Source organism: Camelina sativa, chromosome 20, assembly GCF_030686135.1.
Source record: "Camelina sativa cultivar CO46 ecotype springtype chromosome 20, ASM3068613v1".
In the NCBI taxonomy this organism is placed as follows: domain Eukaryota; kingdom Viridiplantae; phylum Streptophyta; class Magnoliopsida; order Brassicales; family Brassicaceae; genus Camelina; species Camelina sativa.
The window spans coordinates 6,799,331-6,816,019 of NC_141899.1; the positions used below are offsets into that span (position 1 = coordinate 6,799,331).

At 34.9% G+C, this 16,689-nt stretch overlaps 2 protein-coding genes and 1 pseudogene across 3 annotated transcripts; 2 read left to right on the forward strand and 1 right to left on the reverse strand.

Moving 5' to 3' along the window:
- Positions 1 to 5,938: 5,938 nt before the first annotated feature.
- On the forward strand, positions 5,939 to 9,425 carry LOC104769848 (protein CLAVATA3 INSENSITIVE RECEPTOR KINASE 5). Its single transcript, XM_010494157.3, has 9 exons — positions 5,939 to 6,534; positions 6,648 to 6,780; positions 6,937 to 7,008; positions 7,109 to 7,252; positions 7,343 to 7,414; positions 7,510 to 7,569; positions 7,661 to 7,758; positions 7,856 to 8,005; positions 8,089 to 9,425. The coding sequence occupies exons 1-9, from the start codon at positions 6,408 to 6,410 to the stop codon at positions 9,153 to 9,155; spliced, it is 1,923 nt and encodes a 640-aa protein (XP_010492459.1). The 5' UTR covers positions 5,939 to 6,407; the 3' UTR covers positions 9,156 to 9,425.
- Positions 9,426 to 9,751: 326 nt separating this feature from the next.
- Positions 9,752 to 11,291, forward strand: LOC104769855 (uncharacterized). Its single transcript, XM_010494170.3, has 2 exons — positions 9,752 to 10,484; positions 10,700 to 11,291. The coding sequence occupies exons 1-2, from the start codon at positions 10,140 to 10,142 to the stop codon at positions 11,171 to 11,173; spliced, it is 819 nt and encodes a 272-aa protein (XP_010492472.1). The 5' UTR covers positions 9,752 to 10,139; the 3' UTR covers positions 11,174 to 11,291.
- On the reverse strand, positions 11,285 to 15,719 carry LOC104769854 (cysteine-rich receptor-like protein kinase 14; annotated as a pseudogene). Its single transcript, XR_015593287.1, has 7 exons — positions 13,425 to 15,719; positions 13,167 to 13,286; positions 12,809 to 12,933; positions 12,486 to 12,693; positions 12,140 to 12,376; positions 11,885 to 12,038; positions 11,285 to 11,740 (listed from the first exon to the last, which is right to left on the reverse strand). The product of XR_015593287.1 is annotated as a cysteine-rich receptor-like protein kinase 14 (transcript).
- Positions 15,720 to 16,689: the final 970 nt, after the last annotated feature.

Sequence of the window (16,689 nt, forward strand, 5' to 3'; positions counted from 1 at the left end):
AAAGGCCATTTCCGACCTGAACAATGTCAAAAGTGTCAATTTATACATGTACAAACTCTCAGTGCCAATTTATACTTATACTCAAATAAAATTCAAATTTCATACCCAATTATTAAAATAGTGCCGATTTCAAAGTCAAAATCAATAAATATTAGTCAACAGCTGACTCAGATGACACGTATTTAATGAAATGGCATCGTATATCAAAACTACGTCGTTTCGATGCTGTAATTTCGTTTTAAAAGAAAAATGTAAGACCACAGGATCAAACCCGGGTCCATCGAAATTTAAATCAACACTTTAACCATATGATCTAGTAGCTTTCTTCGGAATATTGAGGAACTTTAATGTTAATAACCATATCAACCCACGAGAATCTCCCTCCTTTTCCTCTTCTTCTCTTCCTTGGCATCGTTAATTGCATTGATAATTTTTGCTTCCTCATTCCTTAATTTTTACTGAAAAACAGAAACCCTAGTGATGATGATTGTGATCAAAGAGGAACAACGAATTTCCAAAATTTAAAATTTTAAAAGAAACAAAAAGTTAAAAAATCAAATCTTGGGAAACCACGATGAATATAAACAATTAGTGATTGGACCAACGGAAGCGGATCTAGATGGAGAAGGAACCACGGCGGAGCAGCCATTAACGATGCCAAGGAAGAGGAGGGAGATTCTCGCAGGCGGAGATGGTAATAAACACTAAAGTTTCCCAATATTCCGAATAAGGCTGCTAAATCATATGGTTAAAGCGTTGATTAAATCTTTGATGGACCCAGGTTCGATTCTAGGGTATTACCTTTTTTTTAAAACGAAATTACAGCATCAAAACTACGTAGTTTTGATATATACGATGCCACTTCACTGAATACGTGTCATCTGAGTCACCTGTTGACTAATATTTGTTGATTTTGACTTTGAAATCGGCATTATTTTAATAATTGGGTATGAAATTTGAATTTTATTTGAGTATAGGTATAAATTAGCACCGAGAGTTTGTACAGGTATAAATTGACACTTTTGACATTGTACAGGTCGGAAATGATCCTTTTCCCCTTTTGGGTCGGATGAGAATATATAGAAGAAAGAGAAAATATATGTTTAAAGGTTCCTTTTACTTTCAAAACGAGGAGACAAAGTTTCTATCACTTTCCCGGAAAAAAGCTAAAAAAGGAAAATAGAAAGAAAAATAAAAGGGAAAGAAGTCAATTCATTGTGTAAGCACTAAGAGCATCATTAATCGAGAACGACTCAACGTTTCTCAAAAAAACCAAAAAAAATATTTTTTTTATAAATTATTATTATTTATTTATTTCCTCATTGCTGTTTCACTTAACAAGTGACACATGTCACACTTGTTCTGAGAATCGATTCTCAAGTGACTTGGGAAAGAAACGATTCCTTTCTTTTTTTCCTTCTCTCTCTTCCTTTTATTATTTTCTAATAAGAGTATCTGAGAGAGTTACTCCCAGTAATCATGGTCTAAGGCACGCTTATTTACCTTCTTGATTGGGACTGTCGTTTATGTAACTCTATTTTTTACCATGTAAGTCATGTACATACGTATCAAGGTTAGATATTGCTTCAATTCTTAATGACCTAAATGGATGATGATGATTCTTAGATTATTCACAACATACAAATGGGATGAACTTAAACATGGCATAAATGGTTGTAAAAATATATTATAAGAAATTATTTAAATTTGTTAAGTTTTCTGTTGAAAGATTATTTGTTAGAATGTTGCGGCAGTAATGAGTGATGAAAATGAAATGTTGATGTTTTGTTTGTACGAAACAAATAATTAAGATGAAATCCCATGATGCATGTTGTTGAAAAACTAAGACAAAAAAAAATATAGTTGAATAGGATAGTAGTTGGTGTGGTGGGTGAATCCAGAAGCATTAAACATGTGATGTAGTTAATTATTTCAAAAAGAAATAAGATGTTCAGAACTCAATTGCCTCATACATCCAAAATCAATGGTCATGATGTTGTCAACAAATTCTTTGAAAACTAGTCGAAACAATTGTGAGATTTTGATCAATCATTTAGCGTTTGAAACTATGAAAGGGTGCACCCGAATGGTTGTTTCGAAATAAGCAGACTATAAACAGGCCGAACTAATGAATTAGACTAAACATGGAGTTAAAATAAAAAAACAAGAAAACAATGACTAAAATAAATATGGTTCAAATTTACCATTATAACTTGATTAATTGATTACTCGAATGGCCGAACTATTTGTTCTTGCATCGATGATAATATAAATTTTCACAGTTTTTCAAAAAAAAAATTAGTAAAAGAAAAAAATTGTTAACCACACTTAAACCAGTATAATTTGGATGGTTGTTGTGTGGTCCAAAACATGCTTCACTAAACATGCCAAAGTAATCATCACCGTTATGCATTACACCACAAACAAAACAAAATCTACAAATCGTGATTAAGTGTGGATAATTCGATTGGACCTATACTCTCCGCGTCACAATTTAGAAATTAGAATCTTAATTTTTGAGATAGAACCTCGTTATAAACCTTGATGATGATTTGTAATTTTGTAAGCTATTGCACCAACTACATGTATATATACGTGCTATCCTCTCGATTCTCGAATGTCACAACTTTTTGTATATAAATATATTTCAACGTCGTTGATTTATTAAACCAAATCTCAGTTTGTTCTCTTATTTCAGTTTATTTATAAGAAAAAAATGATTTAGTGTATTAACAACAATATAATAGAAATTTACAATTTTATAAACTTTTTTTTTTATCAAAATGGTTAAATAACAGTTTTTATGAAACAAAGGGAGATTCTAAAAAAATATATATATATATACATAAAACAAAAAATATTAAAGCTAAGTAGCTAACTAATAATGTCACGCTTTGGTGTAATAATCACATAGATAAGGGAATGATGGAAAGTTGCTTCGACGATTCATTTTCATGGACCGACAAGACATGGTTATAATCATTATATTCCAATAAACCATGCACATACAATTATTGAAAAAAATTATCCTAATGGAACCGAAAATAATTTCAATATTCCATGATTTTCAACGGATTCTACGAAACAATATGATTATAGATTGTTTGTTATTGTCTACTTGATGACTTGCAATAAACAGTCAGTCCACTTAATTTCAGGAATTTGTAAAAGTAGCATACGATTCAAAATAGAAAAGCTTCCATATGCTTTTACATATCTTCTTAATTTTGCATTATTGGGTAAGAAAACTAATACTTTTAGCCACCTTAAATCAAGTATACAAACCGTCTTTGGATGTCAAAAAAATAAAAATCTAATTATATACTTTAATACTTACCAGGAACTTGATGACAATTAGGTGAGTTAAAAAAGACAAATACAAAACTCTAAGTGAGAAAAAACAAAGTCTTAGACATTTGAGTGTACCATATTTTACATTGCCAAGCATATGTATACAACGTAATGGCTGTAAATGGCAGAAATAGTTAGAATCTTCATAAGCGAGTTAGATCCTCTCCATAGCTCTTTTTATATATCTCATTTTGCACCCAAAAAAATAAAAAATCATCTCTATACATACTTATTATGAGAGTTAAAAATTCATACAATTTGAACTCATTTTTTTCGAATGATATTTATTACGCAGGTTTTAAATCTCGATAAACATATAGGCTACATTACTAAAAAAATATTACAGTAAATATTCATGACAACTTTTAATTCGTTTCATATTGTAATTTTAATTTAAGTAAACACAAAAAGAAGTAGAGTAATTTCAATCTCCACTTTGGAGTTTTAAACCAAAAAACGATAAACAATTGTTGTATATCTTGTTTTAGCTATCTCTCCTTATTAATATGTTGTGACCAACACAAATTGTAGCAAATTTTGAACTAATCTACAAAAGTCTGCAAAATTTTAGTAATCAAAGAAAAAAAAATGTATAGTAAAAAAAACACTTGTAAGTTCAAATAAAACGAGGCCAGTAATCTAATACTATACTATCATTTTACCCTCGCTAACAAAATAATTTAGCTTAATTACCTTTGGCATAGGACTCAAGTTGGGAACCATATTTCTTTTATCTGCATTCTGCACAATCTTTCATGTCATGTTTTGTAATCTTATAAAACTTTTGATATTTATTATTCTTTCCTCTGAAATGCGCAGAACTCATTTTCCATCAAACGTCAAAATCAACTAAGGAAAAGCATTAAATATTAATGATTGTTTCTCATAAATCGAGTTTTAAGAAACCGTGTCACGTGGAGACCAAAACTATAAAAACTTGACTAGGAATGACGTTTGTGGGAAAGTAGTTCTTGAACAGGAAATGTTATTTATTGTTCACCACAAATTTAGAATATTTGTGCTTGTTTCTTTCCGTTTGGTTTCCAGGTCGGTACGCATCGATGAAGATAACAGTGAGTGATGTACGAATTAATGTGAATATATTTAAATAATTGGAACCTTACAAAATCATTTTAGCTACATTATGAAAAAGAATGATTTACTGGTACTTCAGTAATTAAACAACATTTTTGTTTTACAGCAGTTAAGTGACAGAATATAGAAATTCCTCGACGTAAGCTTCTCAGATAACTTAAATCTCAGTAAACCAACAAAACTCTAATGAATTAAACATTTAGTTTAAGAAGAAAAAGACCTAACCTAAAAATAAACCACATTTGTTTAAAGTGTTAACACCAAATGTAGTAGTGATAGTAGTAAGTACAATATACTTTGAACAAATGCAAATGGTTGTCATAATATTACTGCCAACTCACTCATAGACAAAACCTATGAAAACGACGCGCGCTTTGGACAAATTGTAATGTCTCTTGGACTTGGATTCTGTGTTATCTTATATATTATCTTGTATATATATAATTAGTACATTACAAAGTTTACAAACTATCGAATATCATATAATTAGTATATAGATTTTGTCGTTGTAAAATAGAAAGAGTGGGTTAAAAGTATATTAACTAACTGTTGAGTTATTTTGAAAGATTGACGGTCTTCTATGTATAAGATTTTTCTATCTTTAATTTACTGATAGGAAAGGAAATTGAAAGTGCTCGTCAGCTCTCATAGTGGGATTTATCGAATCTATTTCTTTTCCATGCAAAAGGCCAAAGTTCCGTATAAATAAAAGAACAATTATTAAGGTAGCATAAATTTTTTAAAAAATCTGACCCCCAAAATAGATATGGAGAAAGAAAGAAATACTCTAAATAATTACATTTTCGTGTCATGGCGATATAATCTCGACTTTAAGATTAAATATTTGGTGTGCATATACTTCTCATGAATTATCTGATATCTCTTAGTATTTCCACACATCGAGAAGACAAAGATGCTGAAAATTGAGTGGGCAACAAAATCAATAAATTAAAAAATATCTTGAGCCTTGCTTTTTTTCTTTTTTTCTTTTTCTATATGATATTCTCATCGAAGTTCTAACATTCTCATAACGCAACCCCAGATTTTGATTAGATTACATGTAAAGGAAATGCATATACTGAGGAATCAATAAAGTTTAGGTCTAGCTTATGTGGTGTGCCATGGAATGTTCAATGTTCGATTCCGTTTCGACCAAGCAATCAGTCATCGGTGTGTTTTTGTTAATTGAAAACATAAGAATATTCGAATTTCATCAGACTTCTACACTACTTTTTTTTTCCTCTACTATTCGAATTGCAATCTGCAATCAGACTTCTACACTACTATAAAATCAAGATATTGTTAATGTATGTGAAATATTAAAATTAAGAAAGGAAAATGTAACAAATACTGTATATATCTATATTTTTTGAAAACCATAGACAAAAAAACAGGACAGGGTGGCAGCTAGCAAAAGAACAGTATTTTAAGTTCCCTGTTTTACCCTTTTAAATTTTTTGAAATACATATTAGATTTGCTTTACTACTGACTATTCTTTGTCGATTACAATAATATATGGGCATATATTAATATTTATTTTTACATTTGTTTTGTGTTACTTTTTTTTTAACGGTCTCCCCACACACAAAGCTTTATCGACAAAGCATGCTATATGAATTTCACTTTAGACTACCAATGAATCTGGTAAAATATTTATATATTGTTTCTGACATACAGAAAAAATACTTTAGTTTTTCTTTTTTATAAAAACAAAAGATTATGGCTTTTGGTGAGAAGTGGGTTTCTTCTGCCATGGAAAGCAATTTTTTTTCTTGATGTTGAAACGTTTATAGTACTTAAAATTTTTAAAAGAAAGAAAGAAAAAAAGGATAAAGATTTGATTCTTTCAATCTTTCTCTCTCTCTCTCTCTCTCTCTCTCTCTCTCCATCAAATACCAAATTATCTGGAAGCTGAGAGTACATCTTGTTTTCTGCTCATTCTATTCTCTCTGTTTTAACAATGGAGAGTACTATTATTGTTATGATGACGATGATGATGACAAGATCTGTATCTTGCTTCTTGGGATTGCTATGCCTTCTCAGCTCTGTAAACGGATTGCTTTCTCCTAAAGGAGTTAACTTTGAAGGTAATAATACTACTTTTTAAAGTTTCAATCTTTTCAGTGATATGTGTGTGTTTTGTTGTTTCTTGATCTAATTAGCTAATGTTGGAATTTTATTTTGTTTAAATTGCTTATAGTGCAAGCTTTGATGGACATAAAAGCTTCATTACATGATCCTCATGGTGTTCTTGATAACTGGGATAGAGATGCTGTTGATCCTTGTAGTTGGACTATGGTTACTTGTTCTCCCGAAAACTTTGTCATTGGCTTGTAAGTAATTTCACACATTCACATTATTACATTTGATCCAAAAAAAAAAACAAAAAAAAAAAATTCACATTATTACATTCTTACATTTATATTGATGAGCAACCATGTTCATCTGAAGATTACTAAAAAAAGCCATGTTTAAATTTTATATAACAGGGGCACACCTAGTCAGAATCTATCTGGTACATTATCTCCAAGCATTACCAACTTAACAAATCTTCGGATTGTGTAAGTAACTAAGTACTACTTAGTACTTACTGTTATGAAGTTTAATTACACTATGTGTTTTTGTTTATGTTCTTGATTTTTTTTTTGTGTTCTCTTACAGGCTGTTGCAGAACAACAACATAACAGGAAAAATTCCTGCTGAGATTGGTCGGCTAACGAGGCTTGAGACTCTTGATCTCTCTGATAACTTCTTCCGCGGTGAAATTCCATTTTCAGTCGGCTATTTACGAAGCCTGCAATATCTGTAAGATTAGTAACATTTTTGTTATGGATCTCTTAGTTTCTATGTGTTTTGTGATCTTGATATGTCATATTTTTGTGTATCATCGATCAGGAGGCTTAACAACAACTCTCTCTCTGGAGTGTTTCCTCTGTCACTATCCAATATGACTCAACTTGCCTTTCTGTAAGCTAATTAATCTTTTAGTTTACGTTCACCAGTAAATCTTTTGCTAGAAACTGTGATGTTTAGACTTACTTGATCTGTTATTTTTTTCCCAGTGATTTATCATACAACAATCTCAGTGGTCCTGTTCCAAGATTTGCTGCAAAGACGTTTAGGTGATTGATTCACTCTCAATGTCCTCACACTTCCACTCTCACTTTATCTCTATGATAATAAACCTTACATTCTTTTCTCTTCTGATCACAGCATCGTTGGAAACCCGCTGATCTGTCCTACAGGTGCTGAACCAGACTGCAATGGAACTACATTGATACCAATGTCTATGAATTTGAATGCAACTGGAGGTAACTTACTAACTAACTAGTTGGTATAAACTTCAATATTGGTATTATGACATTATTACCTAAGTCTAACAACTGTTTTTTTTTTTTTTTTTAAAAGCTCCTTTATACATTGGTAGATCGAGGAATCACAAAATGGCGATCGCTGTTGGATCCAGCGTTGGAACTGTATCATTGATCTTCATTGCTGTTGGGTTGTTTCTCTGGTGGAGACAAAGACATAACCAAAACACATTCTTTGATGTTAAAGGTTTTGATCCTTTTCAGTTCTTTTCTTGCATATATAGAAGATTCTTTAAAGATTCATTAAATCTTTATTCATGTTTTCACCAGATGGGAATCATCATGAGGAAGTCTCACTAGGAAACCTGAGGAGATTCAATTTCAGGGAGCTTCAGATAGCGACTAATAACTTCAGCAGTAAGAACTTATTGGGGAAAGGTGGATATGGAAATGTATACAAAGGAATACTTGGAGACAGTACAGTGGTTGCAGTGAAAAGACTTAAAGATGGAGGAGCATTAGGAGGAGAGATACAGTTTCAGACAGAAGTCGAAATGATCAGTTTAGCTGTTCATCGAAACCTCTTAAGACTGTACGGTTTCTGCATCACACAAGCTGAGAAGCTTTTGGTTTATCCTTACATGTCTAACGGAAGCGTTGCATCTCGGATGAAAGCGAAACCTGTTCTTGATTGGAGCATAAGGAAGAGGATAGCGATAGGAGCTGCAAGAGGGCTTGTGTATCTCCATGAGCAATGTGATCCGAAGATTATACACCGAGATGTCAAAGCAGCTAATATACTTCTTGATGACTACTGTGAAGCTGTGGTTGGTGATTTTGGTTTAGCTAAACTCTTGGATCATCAAGATACACATGTCACAACCGCGGTTAGAGGCACGGTGGGTCACATTGCTCCAGAGTATCTCTCAACTGGTCAATCGTCTGAGAAAACCGATGTCTTTGGGTTTGGGATTCTTCTTCTTGAGCTTGTAACTGGACAAAGAGCTTTCGAGTTTGGTAAAGCGGCTAACCAGAAAGGAGTGATGCTTGATTGGGTTAAAAAGATTCATCAAGAGAAGAAACTTGAGCTGCTTGTGGATAAAGAGCTGTTGAAGAAGAAGAGCTATGATGAGATTGAGTTAGACGAAATGGTAAGAGTAGCTTTGTTGTGCACACAGTATCTGCCAGGACATAGACCAAAAATGTCTGAAGTAGTTCGAATGCTGGAAGGAGATGGGCTTGCAGAGAGATGGGAAGCTTCTCAAAGATCAGACACTAGTACTTCAAAATGCAGCAACAGGATTAATGAACTGATGTCATCCTCAGACAGATACTCTGATCTTACGGATGACTCCACTTTACTCGTGCAAGCAATGGAGCTCTCTGGTCCTAGATGAAATCTAAACATGAGTCTGAAGAAGATGCTTTTTTTTGTTTCTTGAATCTGTAGGGATTCATGTTTGTTGTATAATAGAGAAGGTTTTGTTTGGGGGGAATGTTATGTCACTGTAACTGTATAGGCTTGTTGTGTAAGAAGCTATTTACTGTACTTAGGGTTTATTAATTACTAGTGTTTTTATATAAACAAAAAAATTAAGTATGTAGAGGCTCTATAGTGTAGGTTTTTTGGATTTCATGTTTTGGGAATGCAACTTATATTTTTACTAGCTGGATGCTTCTCTCAAGTTTCCGATGCATGCTCCTCCTTTCATGTCCCTAGTATCATCATATATGCACAACACACCCCTAGTGAAGGAAAAGATCAAAAAGATAAAGTAAAAAGACAACACGTAGTTCACATGTTGATTCTAGAAACGGCGGCAAGGCTGTCAAGACTAAAACGGAACCTAAAATCAGTGACACGTCATAATTGAACAGCGTGTAGTCCTTCTTTTGGTCAGAGAAACGACGTGTTTTGCGCAGTGAAGGAAACACCACGTGGATGGATATAAGCCCGTCCATTAAAACAAAAACGGCATGAATCGATTTGTTCACATTAGATTCAAAAGTCAGACTTACGCCCACAAATAGAAACATTCACACAGTAGATTCAAATGTCAGAATTTTCGCATATAGAAGCTTTTTTTTTTTTTTTTTTTTGGCAAACTCGCATATAGAAGCTTTGTTAACTTATAGATGCAAAGTCAAGAACTACACCCATAATTTACAGTTTTATATAAAAAGAAAACGATATCTATCTAAATCGAATCATAATAACTGCATCTGATCTTGAGTCGGTGTATCCTTTATAGCCCTAAGTATTTTTTAATATTAAATTCGTGGGTATTAATAGAGAAGAGTATTGGAGAGAAGACACAATCAATATCCAAAATTTGCATTCTTCTTCTTGTTCCAAAGAGAGAAAAACAAAAGAAAAAATAATGGAAATGTTGAAAAGTTTTGTGTATCCACCACCTCCGTCGATATTGCTGAATGGTATGAGCGTCGTTGGATTAGCTGCTCTGGCCAAGATCGGTTGGTCTGAAGTGACAGGAAACCATCTCAAATACTCCAAATTCGCCTCATCATCAACATCAACATCACCGAAACCACAACCACAAAAGCAACCATTAGGGAGCTTCTCAAGCCGAACTGGAATGCTTTGTTTATACACACCTGCGTTTTTAGCCGCTTCGGCTTCTTTCTTCGTCTTACCTTCTGATGATCTTAGGTTTATTCTTCTCAAATCCGCTCTTGCCCTCCATTTCTTCAAGAGGGTCTTCGAGGTATAAACTTAACAAACCCTTTTTTAGGTCCCTGACACATTTTATCGAACACGTTATGTTCATTCATATAAGTAGATAAAATTTAGCTCACATACTTGCCTTTGAGGAACCAATTGGGTTTGTGATTTGGATTAGTTATTATCTTCTAGGAGTACCCTTTTATTAGTAATTGCTATAGCAGTAGCTTCCTTTCTCTGACGCATTTCATCGAACAGGTTCTGTTCATACATAAATACAGTGGAGGGATGGCTGTAGACTCAGCCATCGTCATAAGTAGCAGCTATTTCTCATCCACGGCATTGATGCTATACAGTCAAAACCTCACCTTGGGGCTTACAGAGCCCAGTTTCGATATGAAACTCGCTGGAGTTGTAATGTTTGTGGTGGGGATTATTGGGAATCTGTACCACCATGTTTTGTTAGCTAAGCTAAGGAACGAAGATGGGAAGAAAGAGTACAAGATACCAAAAGGAGGCTTGTTTGATGTAATCATATGCCCTCATTATCTGTTCGAGATCCTTGTGTTTTGGAGCTTTTTTCTCATCTCTCAGACCATCTATTCGTTTACTTTCGCCATGGGAACAATGTGCTACCTCATCGGTCGGAGTTATGCTACTCGAAGTTGGTATCTTTCCAAGTTTGATGACTTCCCTAAGCATGTCAAGGCTCTCATTCCCTTTGTTTTCTAGAGATTTCATTACACAAAAAGAGACCAATGTTTTCTGTGTTTTTTTTGTTGTTGTTGTTTGTTTCAGTTCACATGTTTTATTGATGCAGAAATTAAAATTTAGTTACACTGATAACGAACTCATGGACTCACAATTAGTCAATAACCGCTTTGACAATTATTCTCTCGTAGATTGTACTAAGAAATTGAGTAACAGACTTATTTAACACAGTTTCAGTGGAACTAATTAATGTCTTAATGTAATCTCAACGTCAACGAGGTTTAAGATCTGTAATAGTTACATCATTGATGGTTTGGGAACTGGACTTGTTCGTAGACTGGCTAGACTCGTTGCCATCTCGTTCTTGGTTGCCTTTAGTTGGAAAGAAGAATCCAGGTTGTTGAGGATCAGGTAAAATATGGGAATTGTTAATGATCATCATGTGGATTGTGGACAAGGTGGGGCGATCTGTGGGATTGCGTTGAACACATAGCAACGCAATGTGAATGCATCTTGTCACTTCTTCGGTTCTGAAATGGTTGGATCCATGAGTTCTAATGGTGAACCGTTTCTCCACAACCTCCAAGCCTGTAACATATATAATTTACTTATCAATCAAGATTCATCAAGGACATATATAGTATAGCTAAAGCCAAAATTTATCATATTGTTTGTTTATCATGTATTTAATCATCAATATCAAGAACAGAGTTTGGCTTCTTTGGTACTTACGTATGTCACCAAATTCTCAACTGAAGTGTCTGACTAGTGGACGAATCTGTTATTTCGACCACAAATAATCTCAAGGACTAGGACTCCAAAACTATAAACATCAGATTTTGTTGAGAATTGGCCTTGCATCACATATTCTGGAGGCATGTAACCGCTGCAAGAGTAAAAATACACAAGCAAAAGTGAAGATTATGGAAATTACTGACTAAGAACAGATTCATGAAGGGTGATGGGAATATATATATATATATATACTGTGTTCCCAGCTACTTTTTTGTATTAGCTCCACTTTGATCAATCCCAAATATTCTCGCCATTCCAAAATCAGCAATTTTCGGGTTCATATTGACATCTAGGAGAATATTGCTTGCTTTGAGGTCACGATGTATGATTATGAGCCGTGAGTCTTAATGAAGATATAGAATTCCTCGAGTGATTGCCGTATAATATTGTACCGTTTTGTCCAGTCTAGCAGTCGTTTCTTTGTAGGGTCTTTACATAGAAAATTAATTATTAGCTAATTTATATTTCAGTTAAATTGAGCTTATCAAAATTATCATGACCATATGTATCTATATATACATATGGTAATTCCACATACCAAAGAGGAAGAAATCGAGGCTCTTGTTGGGGACAAACTCGTAAACAAGTATCTTCTCTTCTCCTTGTAGACAAAACCCGAGAAGCTTAACAAGATTCCTATGATGGAGTTTTGCAACAACAACAACCTCATTCTTGAACTCTCGCGCACCTTGTCTTGATGCTTTCGACAACCTCTTAATTGCAACCTCAGTCCCGTTAAGGACACCCTGGATACAATGGTGTAGACAACATCATCAGTCCCATTATCTGGATCCCTTCAACATAATTTCTTACAAAAACTAATCAAGGTCAGGTGCTCAGAGAAATTATATAAAATGATACCATGAAAACTTCTCCAAATCCACCACGACCAATTATGTTGCTCTCCGAGAATATATTTGTTGCATCTTCAATCGCTTTGAAATCGAATTGCAGTGAGTGTGTAATGGTGATATCAGTACTAGATCCTGCAACTTAAAAGTGTAGAGCTAATTATGCTGGAAATAGAGGCACTACGCAGTAGTATATTACTCGTGTCTAAAGAGAAACATTTCTTTTCAGTACAAACATTTCTTTAAAAAAAAATTAGGACATTGCATTAGCTAGAACTAGATAGATAACAAATCTAGTTCATTCCACGTTATTGCCAAACCACCTCAAAGTGTAAAGGGAATGATGGATAAAACACAAAGCAACTCACCTTTGTATGATTTTCTCCTCCTATAAACAACAAATCCTAGCGCAAGCAGTACCAAGAAGATAACAGTGACAATAGGAATTATGATTGCGCCAGTGATTTCTATTGAGATTGTTATGCTAACTGCACAAACCCGAATAAACAGGACGAGATGAAAACAGTGTAAGTACATAGTTCATCCACTGTTTGTTTCAAGCCTTCTTTAGATAGAGTAGACAAGTAGGGTACTTGTAGTTTACTTTATTTTATTTCAAGATTTACCTTTCTTGGTCTTATTGGCTGCCGGAGGTGTGCGAATCACTGGGGATTGAGGCGGAGGTGCCAACGAAATACGACTAAAAGCCTCAGAGAAAGGAAAAAGTTCCCACCAAAAAACACAGCTGGCCCGGTACACAATGCCACCTTGCCTTCCATTGCAGCATGATTCATAGTCACCAACACTTTGTCTTAAGCAGATATGGCAATCCTCCAAAGATAAGTCCGGAGTGCATTGCATTAATGCATATATAATCTGGAAATCTGTCAAGGCTGCTATATACGCTGCGTAGTACTTCTGAAAGAACATCCAATCTTGAGTAAGATGGATAACCAAGTCTCTTGTGCCAGGTACCAACATCTACCACTGCATTGATTGAAATAGATGGAGAAGTATCTAGCACATAGAACTTTCCAATCCGTCTGCCTTTACCAATCGTCACCCCCTTGATAGGATCCTGTATTTCGCAATAAGAAGTATCGAAGTCACTTTGGAGCCAATGTCATCAGTCAAAGAACTGATACTGATAAGGCTTAATCGGAACTCAGGTATAAACAGAACATTCTGGAGCAATATATCCTTGTTCAAACGAACCATTCCCACTCCACTGATTTTCACATGAGGACCAGTAGGCAAATTCACAAAACTATTTACAGAAGTGTCAAGGGAAACAAAACTATTTCTGTCATGGGACACATGGTGAGTTGCACCAGAGTCAATCACCCATGTGTCAGTAGATAGTGTGTGTTTTGGAAGATCAAGAGGAGTCTGAGGTGTACTTGCTTCGATTTGAGCTGGAACCGATGAAGAAGATGGCAACTGAGAGCTGAAAAGGGCTATGAGATTCTGCAACTGATCCGGAGAGAGCTTGCCAATCAAACCATCAATATTTTTCGAGGATTTTTCTGGTGTAGGAGATAAAGAAACTTGTGCTGCGATAGCAGGTTGTTTCTGAGTTTTCTCACCAGGTTTGCCTTTCAGAGTAAAACTAGGTGGAAATCCATGTTTCTTGTAGCACCTCTCAGCAATATGACCAACCCTGTTGCAGAAAGAGCAAATCGGTCTACCTTTGTTTGGACCATTCTGCACATACATAACAATGGGAGAGGCTGGTGCAAAAGTCTGAGAAGTCTGAAAAAACAGAAGGAGAAGTTTGAGCAAGAGTCAGAGAAACTTGGAAAGCCGAAGGAGGAACAACCGACGAGAATCCTTTCTAACTGTCATCCTGATCCAAAATCTTGTATACCTCAACCAAAGTGGGTAATGCCTTCTTAGCAATGATCTGTCTACGAATAATAGCATAGGAATCATTCAGACATGCCAAGAACTTCACAGTTTTGGCACGCTCTGCCTTCAACTGCAAACGAGCACCCTTTCCACAAGCACAAGGATCATATGGTTCATCTGAACCATCCAACTGATCCCAAAGAGTTTTAAGGCGAGTATAATACTCAGATAAAGACATGAAACCTTGGCGAAGATTATATATGCGAGGAAGATTATTCAGATGAAGCCGACCATAGAGATCTCGCCATATATTAGTAGCATCATTCATCCGTAAGATACTACGATAAATATGAGGAGAGACAACATTCAATAACCACGATTTGACCATGCTATTGCATCTTGACCATAAATCAAAGTTAGGATCTGTGGTTAAAGGCCTAGGCAAGCTACCATCAATAAACTTGATTTTGTTCTTAGCATCAAGAGAGATACGCATCGCATAACTCCAGTCATCATAGTTCGTTTCATCTAAATGAAAAGAAATGATGCTCAAACCTGGATGATCTACGCTGTGTAGGAAGAACGGAGAGTGGGATGGATCAGTATAGATTGGTGATGTGACAGCTCGCGAAAACCCAGAAACCTGAGAATCGGCTGCTGGGAGAGAGATCGGAGTAGGATTGTCAACATCGGAGTTCAATCTTTGTGATCTTCGAACAGTGGAACTTGATTGAGACTTCGTTTTACCCATTTTTAGATTTGCTCGAGCAACGGTCACCATTGGAACACGAGAAGAGCACAAAATCGAAGAAAAATAAGCTCAACAAAGGAAAACGATCAACAAACTAAGAGAGATCTGAGCTTTGATGGCTCTGATACCATGTTGGAAACGAGAGAGGATAAAGACGAAAAAGTTTATTGAAAAGATTTTCTCATTCAATTAATATGTAAACTGTACAACCCATGTGATATATATAAGTAAAGTATAATAGCTAAACCGATTTAACCAAACCAAATTATTTACATAACCAACACTCTCCTCCTTTCATATCCCTAGTATCATGTATGCACACAGCACACACACCTAGAAACGGCGTAGATCAAATAGATAAAAGTGAAAAGACAACACGTAGTTCACATGTTGCTTCTAGAAACGGCGCCAAAACTGTCAAATTTAAAACGGAACCTAAAATCACGGACACGTCATGATTGAACAGCGTGTAGTCCTTCTTTTGATTGAACTACGTGTTTTGCGCAGTGAAGGAAACACCACGTGGATATAAGCTCGTCCATTAAAACAAAAACGGCATGAATCGACTTTTTTTTTTTTGGTATCAGCCATGAATCGATTTGTTCACATTAGATTTTAATGTACCACAAATAGAAAGATTCACACAATAGAAAGCCCTTTGTTTTTTTTTTTTTTTTTTTTTTTTTTTTGTTAAAGGGTTTTCTTGCATTAATATAAAAATATAGAGATTACAAAGGAGCCTTATCACCACGAGTAACAAAAAACAGAGTGAGAGGAGGGAAGGGACAACTCATGTGCCAATAAGTAGAAGAAGAGAAAGAAAGAAAGAAAACAGAAGAAAAGTGGAGAGAATTTCAGGTCCGAAGCAGATATCAAAGAGTTGCTTAAACGCCAATCGATCTCAAACTCAAGGTTGAGCAAGCCTTGGTGGGAGAGACCCATTCCAACATTGAAGTAGAGTAGCCCACTTTTGATTCTTTAATAGTAGACTCTGGACTCTAATTCTGGATGCATATAACACATTCCGAAGAATAACAAAAGAAGGGAGAGTGGTTCCATCATGATACCTACGGTTCCTCTCTCTCCACACTTCATATATGCACACTTGCCAGGCTTGAAGCAGGCCGATAGAGATGTCACTGCTGGGGGAAGCAGAGGGGAGCCATTGAATAATAAGAAAGCCTTTGTTAACAACATTTATAGATGCAAAGTCAAGAACTACACCCATAATTTTTAGTTTTTTATAAAAAGAAAACGATATACTGTATCTAAATCGAATCATATCTGATCTT

What these genes read in the sequence shown, in the direction of transcription:
- LOC104769848 (XM_010494157.3), top strand. Translation starts at nt 6,408, where the DNA reads ATGGAGAGTACTATTATTGTTATGATGACGATGATGATGACAAGATCT. An exon ending in GAAAACTTTGTCATTGGCTT is followed by an intron (nt 6,781 to 6,936) that starts GTAAGTAATTTC and finishes TTTATATAACAG; the next exon opens with GGGCACACCTAGTCAGAATC. An exon ending in GAATTTGAATGCAACTGGAG is followed by an intron (nt 7,759 to 7,855) that starts GTAACTTACTAA and finishes TTTTTTTAAAAG; the next exon opens with CTCCTTTATACATTGGTAGA.
- LOC104769855 (XM_010494170.3), top strand. Translation starts at nt 10,140, where the DNA reads ATGGAAATGTTGAAAAGTTTTGTGTATCCACCACCTCCGTCGATATTG. An exon ending in TCTTCAAGAGGGTCTTCGAG is followed by an intron (nt 10,485 to 10,699) that starts GTATAAACTTAA and finishes TTCATCGAACAG; the next exon opens with GTTCTGTTCATACATAAATA.